Source organism: Pleurodeles waltl, chromosome 7 (assembly GCF_031143425.1).
Source record: "Pleurodeles waltl isolate 20211129_DDA chromosome 7, aPleWal1.hap1.20221129, whole genome shotgun sequence".
Lineage (NCBI taxonomy): Eukaryota > Metazoa > Chordata > Amphibia > Caudata > Salamandridae > Pleurodeles > Pleurodeles waltl.
This window is the reverse complement of record NC_090446.1, coordinates 765,882,637-765,906,045: the sequence shown is the minus strand read 5'-3', so window position 1 is coordinate 765,906,045 and position 23,409 is coordinate 765,882,637. Positions and strand designations below refer to the sequence as shown.

Genomic DNA, 23,409 nt, shown 5'->3' with positions numbered 1-23,409 from the left:
TGAGGGTGGTGATGTGCAAGGGACACATGGTGACTACACATCGTCCCGGAAAGCTCATCACACGGGACCCGTCATACTTTAAGCCCTTACCTCAACGTTTGTCAGCTCCTGCAATTATGAATGAGGTGATCCCGCCTAACAGTCCAGTTCAAGTATCAGAACCTGTGCCATCGGTGCGCAACCACAGTGCACCTCAACTATCTCATACCACTCAAACTTGCCGACTAGTGCGAGCGCCTTGATGACTTATTGAAGAAATATAATGTAACTGTTGTTTGTACTTTTTATTTTAACAAAGGGAGAGATGTAGTGTCCTTAGACTCTGTGTGCTAGGACCCTTGCGGTTCTAGGCAAACTCAACAGAAGATTATGGGCCTGATTCTAACTTTGGAGGACGGTGTTAAACCGTCCCAAAAGTGGCGGATATACCACCTACCGTATTACGAGTCCATTATATCCTATGGAACTCGTAATACGGTAGGTGGCATATCCGCCACTTTTGGGACGGTTTAACACCGTCCTCCAAAGTTAGAATCAGGCCCTATGTAACTTGCTGGGAGGTGTAAAGGTGTGGTTATTAATGGTTACGACGTAATTAGACTGCATTGTGTAATCGTATGCTGAGGAATAAAGGCATCTGTTATAGAGCTCAGTGTGTGGTGTGGTCATTGCATGCTCCTGGGGTAGGGAGGACGCTACATGCACAAGCATAGTGGTCAGTGGAGGGCTTTTTCTTAAGCTTTATTAAAAACAGTGTCAAGATGGCTGCAGTGAATCAGCAGTGACGGGGTGGCATTGTGAAAACGTTTTTCATGGGATAAGGAAACATAGCATGGAGAGCAAGCAGGTGTTGAGGTGACAATTATTTTAAAAAAGAGGTAGGACAGCAAAGTAAGGACAGAGGGAAAGGGAGAGAAAAGGGCGAAGTGAGGGGGGAGTAAACGGGCACTAGTGAGAGTCAAATATCTAAACAGAGACACAGCAGGGAAAGGATAGTCAAAGCAGGAAAAGAATGGAAAGAAGAAGAGAAAATAATCCCGTATGCACTGCATGGCCCTGGGAGCAGCAGTGGAGATTACAACTCATCCATTAAAAAAACAGAGAGGCTGAAACGCTCCCACTTTTTTGGCTTGTACTTTTTGCCCCTCTGAGCCACTTTTTAACAACATATTCAAAAAACTTTCTTTGAGCCAACCTACAGGATGTTTTATTACTAATGTACATGATTAATAGTTAACCACCATTTAAAGGTGGATTGTACTTTGGTTCAATCTGCTCCTTTTTGAGTCTCGCCTACAGTACCTTTGGCTGTCTTGCCCGTCTCCTGTAATAAAAGCATAAATAAAAATACATACACATATTGATATATAGAAGGGAATATGTCAGCCACTGGTTTGTTCAATTGTCATTTACATTTTGCTTCCACCCACCACAGCATACTATATAGGGTAATGGGTCATTCCACTGGGCAATGACTCTCTTGCACTTTGAGTAAAATAATTTTGCTCTTGCACATGTGCACATCCGCCTATGTGGATGTTTAAACTATGAGTTCTGGGTACAGTATTTCATAGCAAATACTATCGTTGCTCCAATAATAATCATATTTTCTGTAATCTACATAAAATATATATATGTAAATCCTGCCTGCGAAGAAGCACCTGGCCCAGTTAAAATTATATTTCATAGTTCATTTTTTGTCTGATTTTCTTTTTACTGTAAACATATGGCTGCCACATTTAGGAAAATGCCTGTATTTTATGTTCTTCTTATTTTTTACTTTATTTTTTAGGCATATACTTACATTAAAAAATAAATAAATAATTAACCATTACACCAGCTTCCCAAGGCTAGATCTATCTTTTGTTTGTCAATTCTTGTGAAATTCTGCTAGTGCTTTACATGATATAGAGGATAAATTATGGGCATAAGATACCTTTAATAGCAATTATCTGCCACTCGTAAAACTGAATCCACAAGATGGTGGCAAAACCTTTGAACACCAGTAACAAATACAGAAGGACATTCAGTTTTAAAGCATACACATTTCTGAACTTCAAAATTTGAGGATCCCAAGCATTTTTTTAATTCTTCCAGGTTCAATAAACCCACACACACACTCATCATCTACACGTAATGGGCCTCTAAAACGCTCTCCTGTCGAGGGATGATGGACGTTAGGCTATGCATGCACCTCAACTGGTAATTGCATTTAGCTTTAAGAACTGCTGGAATGCCTCTGTGTACATCAAACTATTTTCACCTCAAACCACAAAAAATGTTTTGATGGAAGAGTAGTAAAATACGTTCAGGGAGCCAGATATTGTGCTTACATTGTAGGAGAAAGCTTTGCCCTAAACATAAGATGATGAATTTAGATGTCTAAAATTAAAGCTGTTTAAGATTATTAGAAATAAACAATTGCTGATACACAATTTAAAAGAAAGAACAACTGTTTATGCTATTATAAAATTTAACATTGTTATTCTCCTAAATTATGTTTAAACAATGACTTTTATTTAGATAGGTGTAGTTAAACATAAAACATATTGAATTTCATCTGCTCTCAGATATGAGTAAAATATGACTGCTTTATTGCAGTATATTGCATGAAAAATCTTCTAACTAGAAAACTTAGAATTAGTTATCAATTAACCCATCATTTATTATACATGTGATATGTATGCGTTTGTGCTCGCACTTGTATGCATGCCCACACGATTTCAGCTTATCACACAGTACAAAAAATATACATTGGAAAACTTGAACACAGTCTTGAAACAGCATTTGCAAGTATGTGGTAGTTTTCATTATCTCAAAAATGCATTTATTCTTCTTTTAATGGAAATTTACTCTCACACATTATCAGTGGCAGATTTGACAGTCAAGTTATATACTGCAAAACAAATATATAAATTATGTGACTAGATTAATGAGAAAAAAGGACATACTACAAACATATAAACTTGCTCAAAATCAGTTTTCAACAGTCACACTTACAATTGTATAGTTCATTATTATTGTTCTGAAAAAAACATAGGCGTAACCATTAATGGTTTCCTGAATTCAACTTAAGTATTCTGAACCACCAGACATCATGTCCAAACCTAAGAAAAGATACGCCAAACGTTTCGGCATTAGTCGATGTACTGTGACAGCCAACGGAACCCTTCCCCGTATCCCTGTCTCTTCAGTACACTACACATGAAAACTTCCAGTGGTCTGGAGCTGAGGTCTTTGGATGCGACCTTTCCCTGGAGGTGGAAACAAGATAGGAAAATCGGTAAAAAGTAGGCTTACCCAAAATCATATAAAATTACACACAAAAATAGAAAAATGTTGTTTATTTTCTTCAACCCTAGAATTAGGAGCATCTTGGATTTTGGTAAAACAGCATACCTTATAGTTCTCTTTGTTTTGTAATAAGATATTGCATGAACATGGACACACTTTGGCCAGGGGCGGCTTCTCCATATGGGCGAAGGAGCATTGCCTCCCCACCAGCAGCGGCAGATGCAACCCTAAACTATGTTTATGATCTTTTTTTTGGAAAAGGGGTGGGGCCACAGGGTGACGAACAAAGAGGGGGAGTTCACAGCACTCCCCCTCTAAGCGCATGTGTGTTTGGCCGTCCGTCTATGGAGGGTCAAACACACATGCGCACAGTTCTCTCTCCAGCTTAGCAACACAGCTGCTGGGCTGGCGAGAGCCTGCACAGGCTCCCAGTCTGCCTGGGAGCACCCTGGCTGGGCGGTCCCAGCCATTTTTGATGCTCCTTTGAGCAGCGTCAGGATTGGGCACAGGGCAGGCTGTGAGCCTGTGCCTGCGTGCAGTGAGACAGGAGGAGGCAGAGGAGCGGCGCGGCACGTGAGTGCAGGTAAGTGTTTTGTTTTTTACATTATTTTTTTTTATTTAATTCTTCTCCCCCCTTCCCTCGCGCACGCCCCCCCTTTTAGTCAGTGCGAGCCGCAACTGGTTTTGACCTTGACATAGGGAGCCTGGTAGGAGGCTGCAGCCTTCCTCTGCCAGGGTGCCAATTAAAAGGCCGAGGCAAGGATACTGCCAATTAGAAGGCAGTATCCCTGTCTTTGCAACCATCAGCAGAGCACCAAACCATCAACACGCAAGGAACGGGCGGAAGAATTTGCAGTAAGATTCTTCCACTGCTTGGCAGGAGAAAGACTCGGGAGGGGTGGGAGCGTGACACACCAGCTCAGCACAGTAAAACACAAGCATTCCCCTTTAGTTGGTTGTAATCACCACGGTGCTTTGGTTTGGGGACACATTGGCCATAGTGAATTTCCAAGATTCCACTTGGAAGCCCCGTGCTTGCCTTGTCAGTAGCGAGGTGGAGGAAGCTGGGTTGTGCCAAGTGGCCCTACACGGACATCAGTATGGTGGTGCTTGCACAGCCATGTTGATGCCCGTCACTGCCTCACCATTCTCTCACGCAGTGTAACCGCCCTGCAATTAAAGGGCAATTACTGCCTTCAGTCATAGTGGGGAACAGATATGCGCAAAGGCGACCCCTCTACCCAGGTCTACAAAGGGTCAGACAAGCTTAAGCCACTACTCCAGCTAATTGGCATCATAAAGAAGCAAAAAATTCAGGAGCTGCAGGACAGAAGGGTATTTCTAACGCCATATTTAAAGGTGATGTAACGTACTGGGCCTACTATCTGGCGCTCCTTTTCAACGACCTCCATGGCTCCAAGACCCTCCCAGATGCCTGGTAAGGCAGCATATTCCACCCTATCTACAAAACGGGCAACCCTGCCTCTCCAACAGACTATAGACTAATAGCCCTGACTGACGTTGAAGCTAAGTTTTATGCATCATGTCTGCTGTCACAAACTTCAGAGCTGGATGGGAACCTCAACCAACCTGACTGCCCTGGCCTTGTTAGGTTTCAAGTCCAGATTCAAGAAAAGTCAGCTATTTGCCTGTTTCATCGACCTTAAGTCAGTGATTGATCAGATCCCGAGAGCCCAACTGTGGGAAAAATTGAAAAGCTGGGGTATACCCAGCTGCCTGCTGACCGCGATGATGTAAGTATACACAGGCACCTGGGCGCAAGTTAAGATCAGAGCAAGCAGCCATGTTACCAACAGAGTTTATACTTCAAACTGTTTAAAGCAAGGATGTGTCTTAGCCCCGTGCTCTTTAACCTATACCTAGCCGATCTTGCCGAGGCTCTCTCCTCAATCTCAAACCATCCGCTGGTCCTGGTTCAGGGTACAGTTGCATGGTTACAGTATGCAGATGACATTGTGCTTCTTAGTCAAACTCCAATTGGCCTGCAGCGTAGTATTAATGCTCCTACTAGTTACATCACTAAACAAGGTTTAGAATTGAATCTGAACAAAACCAAAGTGGTCAGACTGGTGGATCCGAAACGTAAATCTGGCTCATGGTTTATCGATGGAACCCAGGTGGAGGTCGTTGCTGCCTACAAATATCTAGGCTTCATAGCAGATAAAAAAATCTGTCCTTCAAACCCCAGCTGGCCGTTGCTCAAGCAAAAGCACGAGCCCTAACATATGGATTTAAGATACTAAAACAAAAATGGAGCTGTCCATCATATAATCATCTGCTCTCTGTTATGACAGCATGGTTAATGCCAACAGTTACTTATGGGGCTGAGATAATGCTGGGCAAAGAAATAGCAGTTTTTAATCAAATTCAAACAAAGGCCTACAAAGCTGTGTTTCAGATTCCCAACTCAGCTTCACCAGCTCAGGTTCACCTAGAATTTGGGTTAAAAAAACATATATTCCAGAGCAAGAATGCGTATGTAAAACTCTGCTGGCGATTGCGAGCTGCAGAAATAGGATCAATAAGTAACCTATGCTGGCTTGAAATCAAGGAACAACAGCACCGTAACATAATCGGCTCATGGGGAAACCATTTAAACAACTTCATAAAGGACCTGGGCCTGGACACTGTCTGGGACATGAGCTTGAGCAAAGGGGAGTTCTACCGGATGGTCAACGCTGCAACCCGGTCACTGTTACTCATTACTGACAAGAACATACTTGCCAAAAGACAATATGCCTGGGTGGTACTATCTTCATACAAAAGCTTCAGACCCCAGGAATATCTATAAGCTTTTTTTAGGCAAATGCTGAAACAACAATTTATGCTTCTGTGCTTTGGGTCGATTGCCACCAAAGACATGGTTCCCTCCTGGAAACAGCAATTCAGGTCGGAAGCATGTTGTCTTTGTGGGTACAAACAAGAGTCTCTTGTGCATCTTTTCTGTGTATGTCCAGCACTGTTGGAGCAAAGGAAAATACTCTTGAAAACACACCTTTACGGCCCTTGGCATACGCACATGCAGAACAGCTGTTATCAGCTGGCTAAGTGGCTCTTCGATTTCGTTTGCCTGCCGGGGGATGAAGTTTATGGTGCAGGCGTGCACATTTCTGTCAAATACGGCCAAACCGGTAGCTGCAAAGTCGGCACAAAGTCAGGATTGATAGTGGCATCAATTTTCTACATCCAGCACGAGGTGTAACCAAGCACCACCAGACTTCGGATGATAGTCAATGCTGTTATGTCATTGTAAAACTAAGATTAGTATCAAAGTCTCGTGCTCATCTTTCTGTTTGATTTAAGTTTTAAGGAGGAGCCGTCCTAATTTTTCTGTTTGTTTTAAATCTTAAGAAAACTAAGTGGGGTAAAACCCACCCGGCTAGTTTGTATAGCCTGTTTTAATCACATTAATGCATTTGTGTTTGAGTGTATTATAGTTCACAGATGTGACGTGTCGAATTGGCGTTGGTTTTAACTAATCATGCTAATGAAATTAATATCATATTCCTTTTCCATGAGCGTATGCATTTTATTTCTGGTCATTTATGAATACATTTTGCCTATGTCAGGAGTAAGAAACAACTACTCCAAAAGATGGCAAATCGAGCTTTAAGAAATACAGAAGATTAGGAGTACTGTGCAACATTTGAATTGTATTAAAGGCTAAATGTTATTACACAGTTGTAATGGTAGCAACCCATAAAAACTTCACACAGTGTAATTAGGTTACCATCACTAACACCAATCAAGATGTCTTTTCTTTTCTTGGTTCCTGTTCTCTACCCATGCAATATAAAATCATTTGTCAACAATCTACCAGTTTGGTTTAAAAAAAATGGGGGGTCATTTAATTAATGTAAAGAAAAATCAGTTTATTAATACCTATCAATCTCAATCATTTAGTGATGTTTAATAATTTGCGTCAATAAATAGTGAAAGAGGGCGGAGTTGTGAACTGTGCGAGTAATTGCCTTAGCATAATTAACTGCTGCAGCCATGCTTTCTAGTTAATGCTAATCATGCCTAAAAAAGTGATTGCCTCCGACATTTTACGCCTCTTTTTCATATCTTGGCTCCAGAGATGAGAAAGTTTTGATAAGCTTTTTCAGCCTCAGCCAAAACAGTTTACATTCTTGTTGCAACTGAAGTTTGTCTTCTTTCTTTCGCACGTTCTCAGATTTAGGTACCTGTCTACTCACTTTGTGTCAAAAGGTTGTGTAATCCTAATCGGAAACCAGTATGTGAAATGCTGTAAATCTGTGCCTTGTCTTTTCTTCCAGTTTGCTCTGACACTTTTTGCAGAGAACCGTTGGTCGACCAAATCTGTCAATCTCAAACAATTAATTTTCTTTTATTTATAAACCCCTTCAGACTTCAAATGGCATGTGCATAGATTTTCTTTGGCATTTTGTTCATAACAGGAGGAGAATGCACTGCCTGATATCTTGCAATCCCACAGCACATAGTTGCAGAATGATGGAGTATGGAAACTATAGGGGCAGCCTGCCAGATATATAGGCCCTAATTATGAACTCGTGGGAAAACTCACCGAGTTTGGCGCTGGCGGTCTACAAAAGACCGCCAGCGCATTGAAGACCCCGCCGGCCACATAATGATCATTCCGCTGGGCCGGCGGGCAGAAACACTGTTTCAGCCAGCCGGCCCAGCAGAATGCAGGGTCTGCTCCACGTAGAGCCAGTGGCAATGTAGCAGTGCGGCAGGTGCAGCAGCACCCGTCGCGCATATCACTGGCCGTATATCGGGCAGTCACCTGCGGGACGGAGCTGTGCACGGGGGGCCCGCAGCATCCATTCCTTCAGGTGCTGGGGTGAACCTCCAGGGAAAGGCTGGTGGAATCAGGTACATTATCCGGCGGGTAGCGCATATGTAACTCCGCCATCACCAGGCTGCCTGGCGGCGGAAGCCTGGCGGTGGCAGAGTTACGCCAGTAGCGGTTTTGCAACGTCCATTATATGGCGGTCTGGGCCGCCATGCCGGTGGCGGTAATTAACACCGCCACCGGCATGGCGGCCCAGACCGCCATGTTCATAATGATCCCCATAGTGATGGAGCCCATCAATAATAAAGCAAGTGAGGTCTTAATATCATGAGGGTAGGGAGGTGCTCTGCACTATGGGAGAGTGAATCATCCAAAGCAGGAACCCAAGGACCAGCAGACAGCAGGTACATTTTACACCTATATCAAAGCTTACTCATTTAGAGGCAGGAGGGAACTGAATGGCCTTCAATTCCAGAAGGAAATTTTCAAAATACTGACTACAATCCACCAACTGAATTCCCCCCTGTTTAGGGATATAATTGTAGAGGAAATTCACCAAATTAATTCTACTCCACATACAGAGTTTTCTCTGGACGCTGGAGGATTTTAAATTTCCTACCAACATAAATTAGGTAATAAGTCACCAACACAGTGCATTACTTTAAAAGGTGTTATGTCTTAAATGAACCACTGCAATTAATTTGAGTTTTCTTTTGTTCTGTCTACACAGGTCAAAAATATTGTTCTACCTAATCTAACGTTCTGTACCTGACTAAAACAATGAAACGCCCATGATGCTCAACTACCTCTCTAAGCGAAGACAATGACACAAGAGAGATCTGGTGGCAACTCACAAGCACAGGAACTATCATCACTGGGGATGGTGGAACGGAACTGCAAAGCGGGAACTCCACTTCTAGCACAGCTTATCATGCTTGGTTAATTGTGGTTGAAATGCGAAATGTCACAGATGGAGTGGGCAAGGGCTGAAAGGCATAACAAGATGGAATTTCACTACACAACAATTGGGTTCAGTATCTGAGTACTCTCATGCACAGAGTACCTATTATGTTATATTGTTAAGACTTTTAAAACGCAAACTGTCACAAAGAAGGCATCCTGGCGCTAGCTCCAAATGAGATTAGGAACCACACATATTAGCAAAATGGACTTAAAAAGGAAAGGTTTTAACCATTTCTTAAAAGATAAATGAGGGGCAATAGAGTTCAGATCAAGAGAAAGATCATTCGAACATCTGACTGCCAAGAAGCTAAAAGCAAAACCCACACAAAGAGGGATAAAAACAAAAAAATAATGGCCTCCTCACCCTGGAGGTGTAGGGCTATTTGTGTTTTTTCTGCCCCTCAATGCCAGGTTTTACCTGTCGGTAGCACAGACACACACAAAAAGAACACTACACCATCCAACCTAAATAGGCCGAACAGTGTAGTTTTTTTCCGATAGCCCCTACTCTTTTGGGCCATTCGAGAAAGCTATCTATCAACAGAGCCAATGGGGGATCCATCAATGGAAAGCTTGCAGTCTGTCTGTCTCTGAATGAGGAGGGTGGACCAAGAGTTTAGCCACACTGGACTGTTTAGCATTTGCAATGGAGTATCCTGTCTGCCAAATACTAAATCTGTAATACTGTTTTAATAATCTGATAAAACAAAGGTAGTTTGTAATTCCTGTAATTCAGACAGAATATAAGACTGCTTCACACCTTTGTGGGTGAAGTCGGAGGACCCAGACTCATGGACTATTCAGTCTCAAAACAGACTATGCTATTTTGTCCAAATTTCAAGGACCTCTGCCTTACCTGAATTTAATTTCAACACATTACTAGCTATCCCCTGGCTGTTGCTGTCAAATGTTGTTTGAAAGAGTTACAATTCTGACCCTCAGAACTGTCCAAATGAATGGTGAGTGCTGTATTATCAGCACACATCATAAAAAATAGCCGAAAGAACAGATAAGTTAGGCCATTGGCGCTACACAGATGTACTTTTTAAATTGAAAGGAAAAGTGCCAGAACTTGTGAGCAAGGGTGCACTGCCGTTTGTGAGAGAGTACTGACACTTCTCAGGAGCGCCCAAGCAAGTTGAGATAGTGAGCGCCTGTGCTTCCGTATTTCAATTTATGAGTATTGAAGGTTCGAAAATGCAAAACCCAAGCCAAAATACAGAAACAACCTGACAATGAGTCTGTATCTGTTTTGACTTACACTATGCCTGCTCTGCTGCCTCAGAGGACCCTCGATCTTGCTCACTCTCCATTTAACACTTTAACCAAAGTAGAGTCCAGAAGAAAAGGAACATCTCCCATGTCCACCTAAACCTCATCTCTCCTGCTCCTCGTTTTACCCACCTTTAACCTCATCTTTATGTCAAATTATTAAATTCTAGGATCACGACGCAGGCTGTTCAGCGTCAATGTTTGCAACCAATCAGTGAGACTGCCTGACGGTGCCATAGCCCATTAAGCTGAACTATCTGAGAAAGACAAAAAAAGCTGTAATAAGTTAAATAATTAGACATGTTTTGTTTTGTTGCAAGGATTTGAATATCTAAAACGTATTCATACGCCACAGATCTAGGGTGAAATTCCTCGTTACAAGGTTGGAGGTGGTGGTTGTGTCCTTTATAGATTGAAAGGGAATGTGTATATATAGGTATTTGCTGAGGGTGAACCTAACTAGAGAGCAAGAGAAAACTCAACACGGGCAAGAACCCAGCTTTACCATTCAGGACTGTTTCCAAAGCAGGCTGTTTGTAGGCATCAAAACTTATTGAGTCTAAATATAGTGATCTCAACAGTGGTGGGTCTTCTTCCTTGCAACAGGGGTGCAGCAGTGCTGATGTTGATGAGGATGTTGTTCCAGATACTGAGCACACAGATGGACAAGGCTTGTCTTCTGTTTTTATTTTTTATGCATTGTTTGTAACTAGTTATTTATTCTGTATACATCAGATCCAGCCATTTATTATATAAAAAATTTCAAACTAAACCAATAACAAGTCATTTACGAGATCTCAGTTTTTCCCACGAGTACCAGGCCTTATTATGCACTGTGCCCTGAATGACAATGCATTGTCGTAAAATCATTCTGGGGAGCCCTTTGCCCTTTGTCTGGCACGATCAACAACGTTTTTGCACATCTTAAATTAAGTGGAACGTAGCGCACACAAAACTTTTTATAGGTTGTGTTCCACACTAGAAACATGTATGAAACTGCGTCTCCTAAAGCAATAGACTCTTTTAAAGGTGTGAAAAAGAAAACAACATCCTTACATTTCCCGGAGATGTAGGGAAAGTGGTTTTCCTAATTCTCCAGTGTTCCTTGGTGGGGAAAATGCACATTTTTGCAGAGTACATTGAACGTGGTCATTGCACCCACAGGGAGACAGAGCAGTGCTTAATTTGAGCTGGTGGTTTCCAGTGGGGACACCGGCAATTATTTTTTAGGCCTGGCACTTATTATTCTGCCTCAACATATGGGAAAGATGGAGGAAGAGAAAAACTAAAAAGCGGCACAAAGGGAGAAAGCAGAAACTGCAAGAGTGAATTGAAGGGGCACGGAGTGGCTGTAAATGATTTAGAGATGGCCAAGATAGCTTCAGGATTATTCTGCCTCAATAGTCCGTACTTGCACATTTAATTGCAACAGCAGCGTGATTCAGAGTAGATCTTTCGGCACCCACAGGTTTTTATTTACAAATTAAGCACTGAACTAGAGTATCCCTTTTAGGGGTGGTTTAGTGTGATTGTGTTTGTAAAAGGTTCAGGTACATTCTGGCCACCTCATAGAGACAGATCCTTGGAAATTCATGGCCTTTAACTGTGGGAAACTTTGAAATAAACCTACAAGCATAATAAAACTACAAGCACTTCAGAGAACTTATGATAACAGAGCCCTAAAAGCATTGCTATTGATGAAGAAGCTCTGTACATTTCTCACACAATAGGAATTGCTATTGAAGATCAAGTGTGATCAACCTAACGCTAATTAAACAGCAGAGTGTGAGGTCTAATGACAAGACAATCAGGGCTCCAGTCAACATATGGAAGACATCCAGCATGTTAGAAGTCTTGCAAATCAATAAATACACAAATAAGATATAATTTGTGGTAATGCACACCCCATCTTAACATGTGAATTGCTTATAATCCTGTGGCAGATCCCTCAGGTAGCCTATGATCCTCAACGCAGCGGTTGCCAAACATTTCACCAATGATGAATATCAGATTAAAAGGATCACCCCAGTTTAATTTTTTTTATTATCAAACTCTTTGGGTGAAGTCACTGAACACACAATGCAGCGGAAGGGCAGCTTTACTGTAGGCCTGCTTTGCCATGATGATTCATGCCACTACAATGTCCATTGCTTTTCGAGAAGTCCTTTTCCTCTGATATATTTCCTCTCCACTGCTGAGCCCCACAGGGATCCTCCTTAAGCCCTGCACTTTTTAATGTATACATGCAGCCCCTCACGGACATTGTTAAATCATCTGGGATCTCCATAACATCATATTCACAAACATTCTTAAAGATGCAAAGCAAATGCTTTCCCTTTGCTTTCCCTTTGTCAAAGTGTCTACTATGTAATATTTTTGTGTGAATGCCTTTCAAGTTCATCCCTTACAATGGAAACTACATTCTGTGGCTTCTTTTGAAAACATTCTTCTGTGAAGGTATGGCTTATCTCTGCTGGTGAAGTCTGTTCAATACAAGGGCCCTACTCTAACCTTTCACAAGTTGTAGCCCAAGATGTTGCTTCACTACGAAACGTTCTTGGTAGGAGAGCTGAGGGCAACACATACAAAGTCATCCACCTATTACCAAACACTCCTCTTGACAAAAATGTAGACATTTTGGTTCTGTCAGTGTTTTTTTTACTCATTATATATAATGATCACTTGTCGTTTTACCATTTGGAAAGTGTACTTTGGGTGCTTCAGGTAAATACCAATACACTTCCTTTACACTCCTCAGCTCTTCCTCTCCGAATGGCCTTTGTATTACAAAACAATACCTCAATCTATCACAAGAATAGTGGTAGTAGATTCACTGAAGGCACTTTTGGAAAGTCTAGCATCTTCCTTAACAGACAGCGGTCTCTCCTCATCAAGGACACTCTCAGCAGTCTTTGGTCCTTGCTCATCCCCTAGTCTGAAAGTGAGAGGGGTGGACTGGTGATCTACCTGTGTGACATATATCACTGTGCAAGGGAGATGCTGCACAGTTCAACCTGTGGTCCTGGAGTTAGGTGCCCAAACACTGGCAATTAGTATTCTGCTGCCAAGAAGCAAGACTTTAATTAATGGATAAAGAGCACACCTTGTGTGTGACACTGCAAGTGTGGCAAAGTCTCGGACCAACTGTATGTAGACACAAGGCAAACAAAATTAGTCAAACAAAAACATGGATAACAGCAATGTTCCTGCTCAAGGCAAGTGATATTCCCACAATTTCCAAATACCTCAGTTTAAGCAACAAGTGACACCTGCACCTTCGATAGAAGATGTCCTGATAGTGTAAGAGAGACCAGATTTTGACTGGTGCGATAGCGGAGGATCATAAATCTCCTAAGGGGCCCTTGGAATGTACCTAGCTGAGTGACTCAGGTAGAAACCATAACATAACACTTATAATGGAACATGGCCCAAACCAAGTAATCAAATAGCTGAAGTCTGGTGTATAAGAGGCAGAGGTGATATCAAGGTGCAGCAATGTTCATATGTTGGGCTTGCCAGATCAAGCATAGGGATCTAGCATCGAAATTCTCAAGAAGGACAAGAAGAAAAAGGACTGAATCCAAAGAGTGTCCTTACTTTTTTACTGCAAGAACACAAACAGCCTTGTGTCCCTCCCTCCGCCGAGAGATTATCCTTGAGCTGTCATATTTTACCTTCTGAATTACTGGGACTTCACGTTGCAGCCAACAGCCACAGAGGGTCACTTGACTTTGAGAACACAAGCAACGTTTTTTCATTAATTCACCCAAATGTTGCAATTACAAATACAAAGACGGGGTTTGGAGCTGTGAACAAAGGAGGTTAAGAACTGAATTTTTGCTGCTATTTCCTGCCCAATAAATAGTAAAAGTGGTGATCACTTCCTTCAAACACATTAACTAGCTTGGAATTAGTAGAACAAATACCATAAAGGTAGGAACGTACACTGATCAAATGATATTGCAGCAGCTCATCGAATAGATCGGTGGATTCGAAGGGGCCACTGCCGTCAACATAGACAGGGTTGCTGGGGCCCGCACACCACATCAGAAGATGGGGTGTTCTACAACACTATTGAAGTTTAAATATAGACCTGCGTCTATAGCGAGCCAACAACAGTTACTACCAACATCTCACAGTAAGTGTATGTGTTTTCCTTGATGATAAGGTTTTTGTAGAGTTGATATATGTGCTGGTCAATATTCCTGACCTTGATACTGATGTCATAAAAATATGTTGGAGGATGGTAGACTAATAAAAGTCCCATCATTGGTGTCCCCCAATCTTGGCTGAAGGCAGAACGCAGTTTCTTAGGGCCCTTTTTGGTCACTGAAAAACCTGCAGGGAACTGATTGTTGACTGCTGTCCAAAGAGGGGCCTGTATCAGGATCATGTATGTGGAGCGCGATCTGAAGGGGCAAGAACATACCATAAAATGGAGTTAGTTTAGCTATCATGGGGGAGCATAGATGTGTTATTTAAGCTATGCTTGCATCTGTGCAGAGATGTACTGTGTGAGTGCAAACCAACACTTGAATTCTTCCCGTTCTAGTCTAGGCACAACAGGGAAACTATTTAGCCTCTTTAGAAGCAGAACCAGAAGGCCTGATGGCAGTTAACTAGATTTGACAATGAACTTGAAAGTTGTAGTTCTTAGTTGTAGGACAGGCCTAACCTGCCTGTCTGGTTAGAATGTAGCTTATTGGGAGCTGGGCTCTATATCTGCAGTACCATGCCACACAAGAACAGATGGGTGTAAAGTTAGACACCTGTTTCAGGCAGTATCAGGTGCCGCCTGCGAGGCAGATGGGAAAGACTAATCCACAGGGGAGGGACTTTGGTTTACTGAACTCTCAGACTGATGACAATAATGGTTTAGAGAATGCATGCAATGACCTGGAATGTCAGGGGACTGGACACTTTAATAAAAATTAGCTCAGTAGGGTCATACTTTGAGCAACATGCTGTCCAAAATGTGTTTCTACAGTAGGTTTCTAATATAGGAAAATCCGTAAATCATGGTGGGGCTGTTTAGTTCTATTCTAGTGGATTCAGAATTCAGGTGCCACGGGGAATACAACTATCTGCACTGAATGGAGTAGCATGTGCCTGTTAAATGAGTACACTCAAAACAGATATGTCCTTTTTCAAGTCTCACGTCTGAGGGAACTGTGTACACCACATGCAAAAATATTTATGATGCTACCTGAAGGCTTCAATTCTGTACTGGGCAGGGTGATATGCAAATACCCCATAGCAACACAGCAAACAGCACATGATCAACACCATGAAGCAGATCACTGACAATATGCCAATGGATGGGGCAGAACATGTCCAAGAGTGCCAACGTGCAAACAATATCCAGAGGCACTGAACAGTACAGGAGGAGAAGTAGGGTCAAATCAGACAGGCTGAAATTTACACAGGAGGAAAGCGGTACACAATGACCTGATTTATAATGCTATATTCTGGCAGTACGGCTGCAGTTTACTGGAGGATGGTTCAGAGATGAAGATACCACGAACAGGGAATTGTTCGAGAAGATGTGGCACTAAAAACAATAACACTAAGGGGGTTATTACAACTTTGGAGGAGGTGTTAATCCGTCCCAAAAGTGACGGTAAAGTGACGGATATACCACCAGCCGTATTACGAGTCCATTATATCCTATGGAACTCGTAATACGGCTGGTGGTATATCCGTCACATTTGGGACAGATTAACACCTCCTCCAAAGTTGTAATAACCCCCTAAATTCTTATTCACCTTAATTCTTAATTAATTTCGTTTTTAACCGCCTCCACGTTCTTAGTCATGAAGGATGAGCCTCAGTGGAGGCTACAACACATTAGGCACATATATGCCCCAAAAGCTCCTGATTTGGGGTAACCAAACTTCATGAAGGCCACTAGAGGCAAAGAAGTGACACACTCTGTTGCAAGGGTGACTCTTGTGTTAAGGAAAATGACTCAGGTTGCACTGGTGTGTGCTAAACATGGCATTGTGCCATTTCCCGCAATAGAAAGCACACCATCCTCTCTCTTTACCGCTCTAAGAAGAATTGAGCGCCATGTCAACTTGCGTAACTGCTTTGCCTGTCGCCTACAGGCAACTGCTATTTTTTGTGGTCAACCGCATTTGGCTAGATGTGTCTTTGTGTGCGAAAACTAATCAAGATAACTCTAAAAAAAGTATATCAGAGTATCGTGACTAACCCTTTTTACATAATATAACGTTTGAATTTATCATAAAGCATCACCAATCTATTGTTAACAACTCTGATCAATCGCTGTTTTTAGGGAAAAGCAAGGGAAAAATGGACGTTGCAGATCGTCATATGATTGTGAAAGCCATACACAATAATGTAGAGTTCTATTTCAAGCCATCTGAGTGCTGTATAAAATACCAACAGCAATGTTTTATTTACAAAAAATGAACATGTAATCCATGTAATGGTTATGCAGGAACAGTACAGGAGAAGAGAACATCAAACATGAAATACCTTTCCAGTTGTCTGGCCGTAGAGGCCAAACAGCTCTCGTAGCCGCTCTTCGCTGATGGCTTCTGGTTTGTCGATCTTGTTGCCAAGTATCAGGATGGGGACGTTGGAAATAGTTTCATCAGTCAGTAGTGCCTGCACAAAAGAAAGCGCTTAGTTCCAACCCTACAACAGCTCACGGGAATGGACTCACGTAAAATATGTGGACGGTTTAGCTTTTAACATTCTGCTCTTAGGCAGCAAACATTTCAAATGCTCTTCTGTTTTCAACATTTAATAACACAATATTTCCCTGCAAACATCACGTTCTGAGAATCATCACTTCCCTTTAGGAACATCTTAGAGTTCATCGCTCAAAAACACTCCCAAATCCAACCTCTTGTGTTTTTTTATCCTGCGGTGATGCCACCACAGAGACCAAGCAAGTAGCGCAATCCTGGGGACCACAGAGATGAGAACACTGTGCTCTTCATTAGCAAATGCAAACTGAACACAACAAACAAGAAACACAACACTCTAGTGCATTCAACGCAGTGCAACGGGCCAACCCCATGGCAGCACCCAAACAGCATAACCACTGGCAGAGGACCTGCCTCTAGTGCACAGAAGCTTCCACGTCACTATGGGCCAGATGCAGGAAACACTTTGCGACTCGCAAAGGCAAAATCTGCTGTTTGCGAGTCGCAAATGCCTGTTTCCAATGCAGAAATGCAAATAGGAAAGGGTGTTCCCTTCCTATTTGCGATTCCTAGTGGTATGCAATACCATTTGCGACCGCATATGCGATCGCAAATGGTGTCGCAGTTACCATCCACTTGAAGTGGATGGTAACCCACTCGCAAATTGGAAGGGGTCCCCATGGGACCCCTTCCTCTTTGTGAATCGACCCCAAATTATTTTTTCAGGGTAGGTAAACTAAAGGTTTCGGATTTTTTTTTAAGTGCAGCTCGTTTTCCTTTAAGGAAAACGGGCTACACTTAAAAAAAAAAAAAACTGCTTTATTTAAAAGCAGTCACGAACATGGAGGTCTGCTGACTACAGCAGGCCTCCATGTTTGCGAGTGCCCATAGTCGGTATGGGGCCGCAATTTGCGACCCACCTCATTAATATTAATGAGGTGGGTCATTGCGACCCCATACCGACTCGCAGACGGTGTCTGAGACACCGTACTGCATAACATTTTGCGAGTTGCAAATAGCGAGTCGCTATTTGCAAGTCGCAAAATGTTTCTTTGCTACATCTGGCCCTATGTCACACAACAGGAGTCACTAAAAATACTAAAGCAGTATCTGTCACCTCTGCACAAACTGAAAGGCGTGCAATACATGTTTTCACTCTCCCACATGTCAGTCATCAATCATCTTCATACCTGGCACAACACTAAGGGCCAGGCCCTGGAAACGTTCCATCTGAAAAGAACACTCCCTAACCGGTCCCCTGTCTTCAAACATGTTTGTGTCTGATTATTCCCAGCCTCTTCAGCACACACGCATAACACACCCCCACCAAGAGAAACCTATTGGTAACATGCTGCTCTCAACCCCACACTTGCACACTCCCACAGCACTCAATGCCTCACCCTAAGTCATAGGGGCATGCTCTACATACCCTTCCGCTGCAATGCTCGAGTGACAGTATGTCCTGCACGGCCACGTACACTAACTGAGCTACACCAGCTTGCGGGACAGGCTTGTACCCTAAAGCCATGCAACTTAAACTACTGTGGTGATACACTCCAAAGACCCCAGGACAGAACAGCAAGGTACACTAAGCCAAATCCCACAGCAGTTGTGGACTGGTGGACGCCATAGACTTCATTTAGGAGTCGCCAGCAATGCCTAGGCTACCAAGGGGTAAGCCTGACATTTCAGCTGCGCCCCCTGACTTTCCTCTTGCTACCCTATGCACTGCTCTGGCGATCTCTGGCTTCTGGAGTCACAAAGCAAGCACAAGGAAAGTCTTTTCCTACTTTCCACCTATGTTTTTTAGTAACATCAGCAGGAGGCACTGCTCACTGCAGGCTAGAAAGACTTTCACTTTTAAACTGTTACACTTTGCCCTGCCTCCAAACAACCCGTCTTCTGGTCTGATGAAACTTCCGTTCAGCTGCAGGCAGATTGGTTATTCGGTGCAACATTTGATGTAGTGTGACAAGTTCAATACAATTAAATGGACAACGCATAGCACTATAACCCTGGCCATGTTTAAGTATCCCTTTTTAGGTCGACCCTAGGCAGCGTTCAGCACTGTTTGCAAGACATGTATTCAGTCTATAGGCTCTTAACCAAATCCACTCTTGTCATTCGTTCTTTGCTTGTAGCTTGCTGTAGCTTATAAGCTACTAGTTAGGTCCTTTTTAAGGATTGCCTTCCAATTAAAAAGAGCTTTTGGGATGGCATTTTTTTCTTTAAGCTTGCCTCATTTGCTTTGAGGCTTGTTGTTACTTTTAGCGTTCTGATGAAAACGCGGTCATGTGATGTTGTTTCCTCTGCAAACAAACATTCTTAAATGACTTACAAACGGTGGTTGTTGTTTGTTTATAGCTGTGTTTGAAAACTGACAGATTTTTTGCAGATATGTACGGCTTGTAATTACCTCAGTTTACCGATTTTAAAATAACACCCCCATTATTTTGATTGTGCTTTGGTTTAAATAAGGCTGGTAGGATTGGAACTGTGTCAGTTATTTATAAACTATTTTATTTACTGCATGCCCTACAGGAGTAGCTGCTTCCCTGTAACTGGTCATTTGTATGGTTGAAATTATTTCATGACTGACTGAACCTCAGCCCTACCAGCCTTCTAAAGAAAACACACTCTGCAAGAGTGTGTTGGAGGGGCAGGGAGTGGCTGTAAATTGATTAAAGAGACCCCAGATGACTTTGGGATTGCGCTGCTTCAATATTCTGTCCTCACGCATTAAATTGCAGCAGTTGCGTGTTTCAAAGGGGAGCTTTGGGCACCGTCACGCTTTTCTTTACAAATGAAGCACTGCCTACTAGCCTTCTAAAGAAAACACACTAAAATAAAGAGAGTTTACTTTTAACGTCGGTATGATATTACCTAAGTTTGCTGAATATAAAACCAAACTTTTGTTGTTTGAGCATGCTTTGTTTAGAATGTGGCAGAAGGGCTGGGATTGAGTCAGTTACTTCTAGAGTACTTGTAGCTTATAAAGTACCAGTTATTTTGTGTTTAAGGATTGCCTTCTGAGTAAAAGGAGCTTTTGGGATGGCATTTCGTTCTTTAAGCTTGCCTTGTTTGCTTTGAGGATTTTTGTTATTTTTAGCCTTCTGATGAATTTACAGTTTCAATAGTAGAATAACTTATAAATTAACCATTCAATACCTACTGCAAAATACACCACCAACACACGGGAGGGTGCATGGTGAAGAAATGAGACATCTGAGGTTAGGAACGTACTGTTTACGCAAGGAACAGAGTCAGAATTGATTTGCATTATGTGGGCCTCTGTCTACAGTGGCACAGTGGGAGAAAAACTATTGTTCAGAATGTAACCTTGAGCGATTTCCAGAGGTTAGCATAATATGCAAACCTTCATCCAATCACCTTTTAGGTGTTTTATTGTCAGCAGTATGCTTGCAATTTGAGAAAAAATAGCTTTCCATGCCTACTACTGCCAATGTTTTAGAATTTCAAAAAGCAGTATGCACCCCTATAAAGAGTACTTCTACGGGTGCAAATTTACTATTTTTTGGTTAACCAATCCCACTATATAAATTTAAGTTTCCCTTCCAAAAATGAACAAGTTAAAAGCTCTTAATCAAATGAGAATGACAAAAAAAATGAAACAGACATAGCACACCCGACTTAGGGTCCCCAGACCCAACCGCCAAGAGTTCACTTGGGGGATGTCACAATCCAAACACCCCCTGAAACTACGCCTCACATGGTCCTGATAGTTCTCCCTGGAAACTCATGGAAATGTTCACGTACAACAGAACAGCATAGAGCCCCTGCCCTGGGGTCACTTAAATGTATTTTCACTGCACACACTCTTCAACTCTCGTACAAGAATCTTTGATAGTAGAGTTGTCAACTCAGTGCATGTGGGCAGGACTCCATGTTTCCATTCTCGCCTTACACAAATCATTTTATCAACTGAATGACGGCCCAATGTACCAAGCCCGAGTAGCAAACAGTGGAGAGCGTACAGGCAAATTAATAGGATGAGTCGACCCATGGGTCAGGCTTTCACGAGCCTAGCCATGAAAACATTTGGCATGAATATTCTACAACAAACATGATGTAAAGATTTTATACAGTCTCTTCAACATTCAAAAAAGTGTATTCCTCTAAATATGCGGAAGCATTTCGCCATAGTATATCTGATTATTATACTGCGTGGACGGGCAAATATTAACAGTTATATTTTTAAAGCATGAACTTTAAAACATTAATGACTCACCCCAACGACAAAGCCATTAGTTAACCATGAGGCAAGTCAGAAGTCATGTAAATCCTATATATGGCCTAGTCTGTTATTATAGACATTATAATCTATTAAATTGAACATAAGAGGTGCTTGTACAGCGCGCATTCCGAAGCCAAGTATTTAAAAGTGCTCTCTCATATTTGAAAATAAAGAAAATGGAGACTGTGTGAAATAAAACATTTTTTTAGGATCACACAATTTTAACAAGTAGGGAAGCTGGTATTGATTCCAAGTTATCTTGTTTCACATTAATTCAGGAATCAGATGTGTATCGGTGTGTCTGTCTGTCTCTCTCCTCTTTTACATCAGTGGCACCCAATTCAGAACACTTCCTGGACCTGAGTAAGAACAGAAGGGGGCTGGACCTGATTTCTGTGAACTGAAAGGAGCTGTATGGTACTGGACCTGCTCCTTCTTGTACCCCAGGAAAGGAAGTGGACTCTAAGGCTCAAAAGAAATAGCACCTGTCCAAGCTAAAGGGTTACAACAAGCTACAAAAGCTTTTTCCAGTTCTTCCTGGAAGTACACGCTGACAACTTGATCTGGCCTGCACACTGCTATTGGCCTCTGTGATACAGAGTGAGTCTGTGAGGGCATCCTCAGAGTTCCTGTTTTTTTTAGTAGTGTATCCATGTGGTAGCGTGGGTCTTCAAGGACTAAGTCAGATGGTAAAATCTTTGACCAGGATGAATCTGGTTGGTGTATCCAAAATCGTGGTCAGTCTCAAACTGCGCCTACGTCCCGGTCTACCACAAGCAGTGCTAATCAATGGTGCTTTGTGCTTATTGGTGCTATTTCTTCTTAAAACTTTGAACAATCATATCTCTGCTTCCTCTTCTTCAATTTGTGTCCTCTGGGTGTCATTTAATTTAGCAGATTTTACAGTGTTTTTCTAACTTGATTTGGGATATTAATTAGTTTAAATGTTGACTATATCACTATTTTGACACTGCATAATTACTTTACATATTGCCCAAAGTTAAGCCTGTCTGCTTTGTGCCATAGTTGCCATGGGCTGAGCTCAGGTTAAGTTAGTGACTTTTAGAGTTCACCCTGACAAGGGTTGTGACTGTTCCTTGAGGTGGTAGTCCTCAACCCCAATTAATAATCCAATTTTTTGCACTCTCACAAAAAGATTTCCAAACTGCTATGGGACATGGAGTCCCTGGTTTCTTCTGCCAGCTTACCACAACTCCTGAAGGAGATACACATCTTCCTGCAGCAGGAAGGAACTGGGGCTCTTTAAAGCAGTGGGCCATGTCAGGAAGGTACAGCATAGCAGAAATGGCTATTAATCTGCCTCACAGTGGCGATGTGGGTGCCAAGGACACCTCAATCCACTGTGATCAGAGATTTCCTGCCCCATCCCATCTGTGGTTTCTTATGCTATTGATCCACCTCTTTGTACTGCAATCAAAATATCCAACTACAGGTATGTTTTAACTATAATATTGATTCCTAAATTACCTTAGAGGAATTAATAGTAGTAAATATACCTTCACAATTTTTCATAATCAATATTATGCTGTGATAGATCTGTAGGTCAACATTTTGGCTGTGATATTTTGAGACCTAATCCTACCATACTATGCTACTGAGCATCTGGGCCTTGGTAAGCTGTAGATGGCCACTCAGAGCACGAAGTAGTGTCTTGTGGGTCTTTAGTGCCTATGATTCTCTTCACCTTATTTTTACACCTAGAGCCTATGCCTGCTACCAACCTCCATTGGTGACTGTTGGAAATGGCCTTTTTGTAGGGCCACCCCCAAACTTTTTGCCTCCCTCCTTCTCTTTTTCTGACCTCATTTTTTCTGGCTTTAGGACTCTGCGCACTTTACCACTGCTAATCAGTGCTAAAGTGCATATGCTCTCTCCTTAAAACATGACGACATTGGCTCATATCCAATTGGCTTATTTAATTTACTTGTAAGTCCCTAGTGAAGTGAACTACCTGTGCCCAGGGCCTGTAAATTAAATGCTACTAGTGGGCTGCAGCACTGGCTGTGCCACCCACATAAGTAGCCCCCTAACCATGTCTCAGGCCTGCCACTGCAGTGCCTGTGTGTGCAGTTTTACTGCCACTTCGACTTGGCATTTAAAAGTACTTGCCAAGCCTTAAACTCCCC

General features: G+C 42.3%; 1 protein-coding gene across 5 annotated transcripts in view; it reads right to left on the bottom strand.

The window, feature by feature from the left end:
• Positions 1-2,495: 2,495 nt before the first annotated feature.
• The window catches only part of SAR1B (secretion associated Ras related GTPase 1B), a 258,431-nt gene continuing 237,517 nt past the window's right edge, over positions 2,496-23,409 (bottom strand). For all 5 annotated transcript variants that reach the window (XM_069199254.1, XM_069199253.1, XM_069199252.1 and 2 more), the window contains 2 exons: positions 16,832-16,963; positions 2,496-3,254 (listed from right to left, as the gene is read on the bottom strand). In XM_069199254.1, coding sequence (XP_069055355.1) covers positions 3,138-3,254; positions 16,832-16,963 — 249 coding nt within the window. In that variant the 3' untranslated portion in view covers positions 2,496-3,137. The remainder of the gene's footprint in view (positions 3,255-16,831; positions 16,964-23,409) is intronic.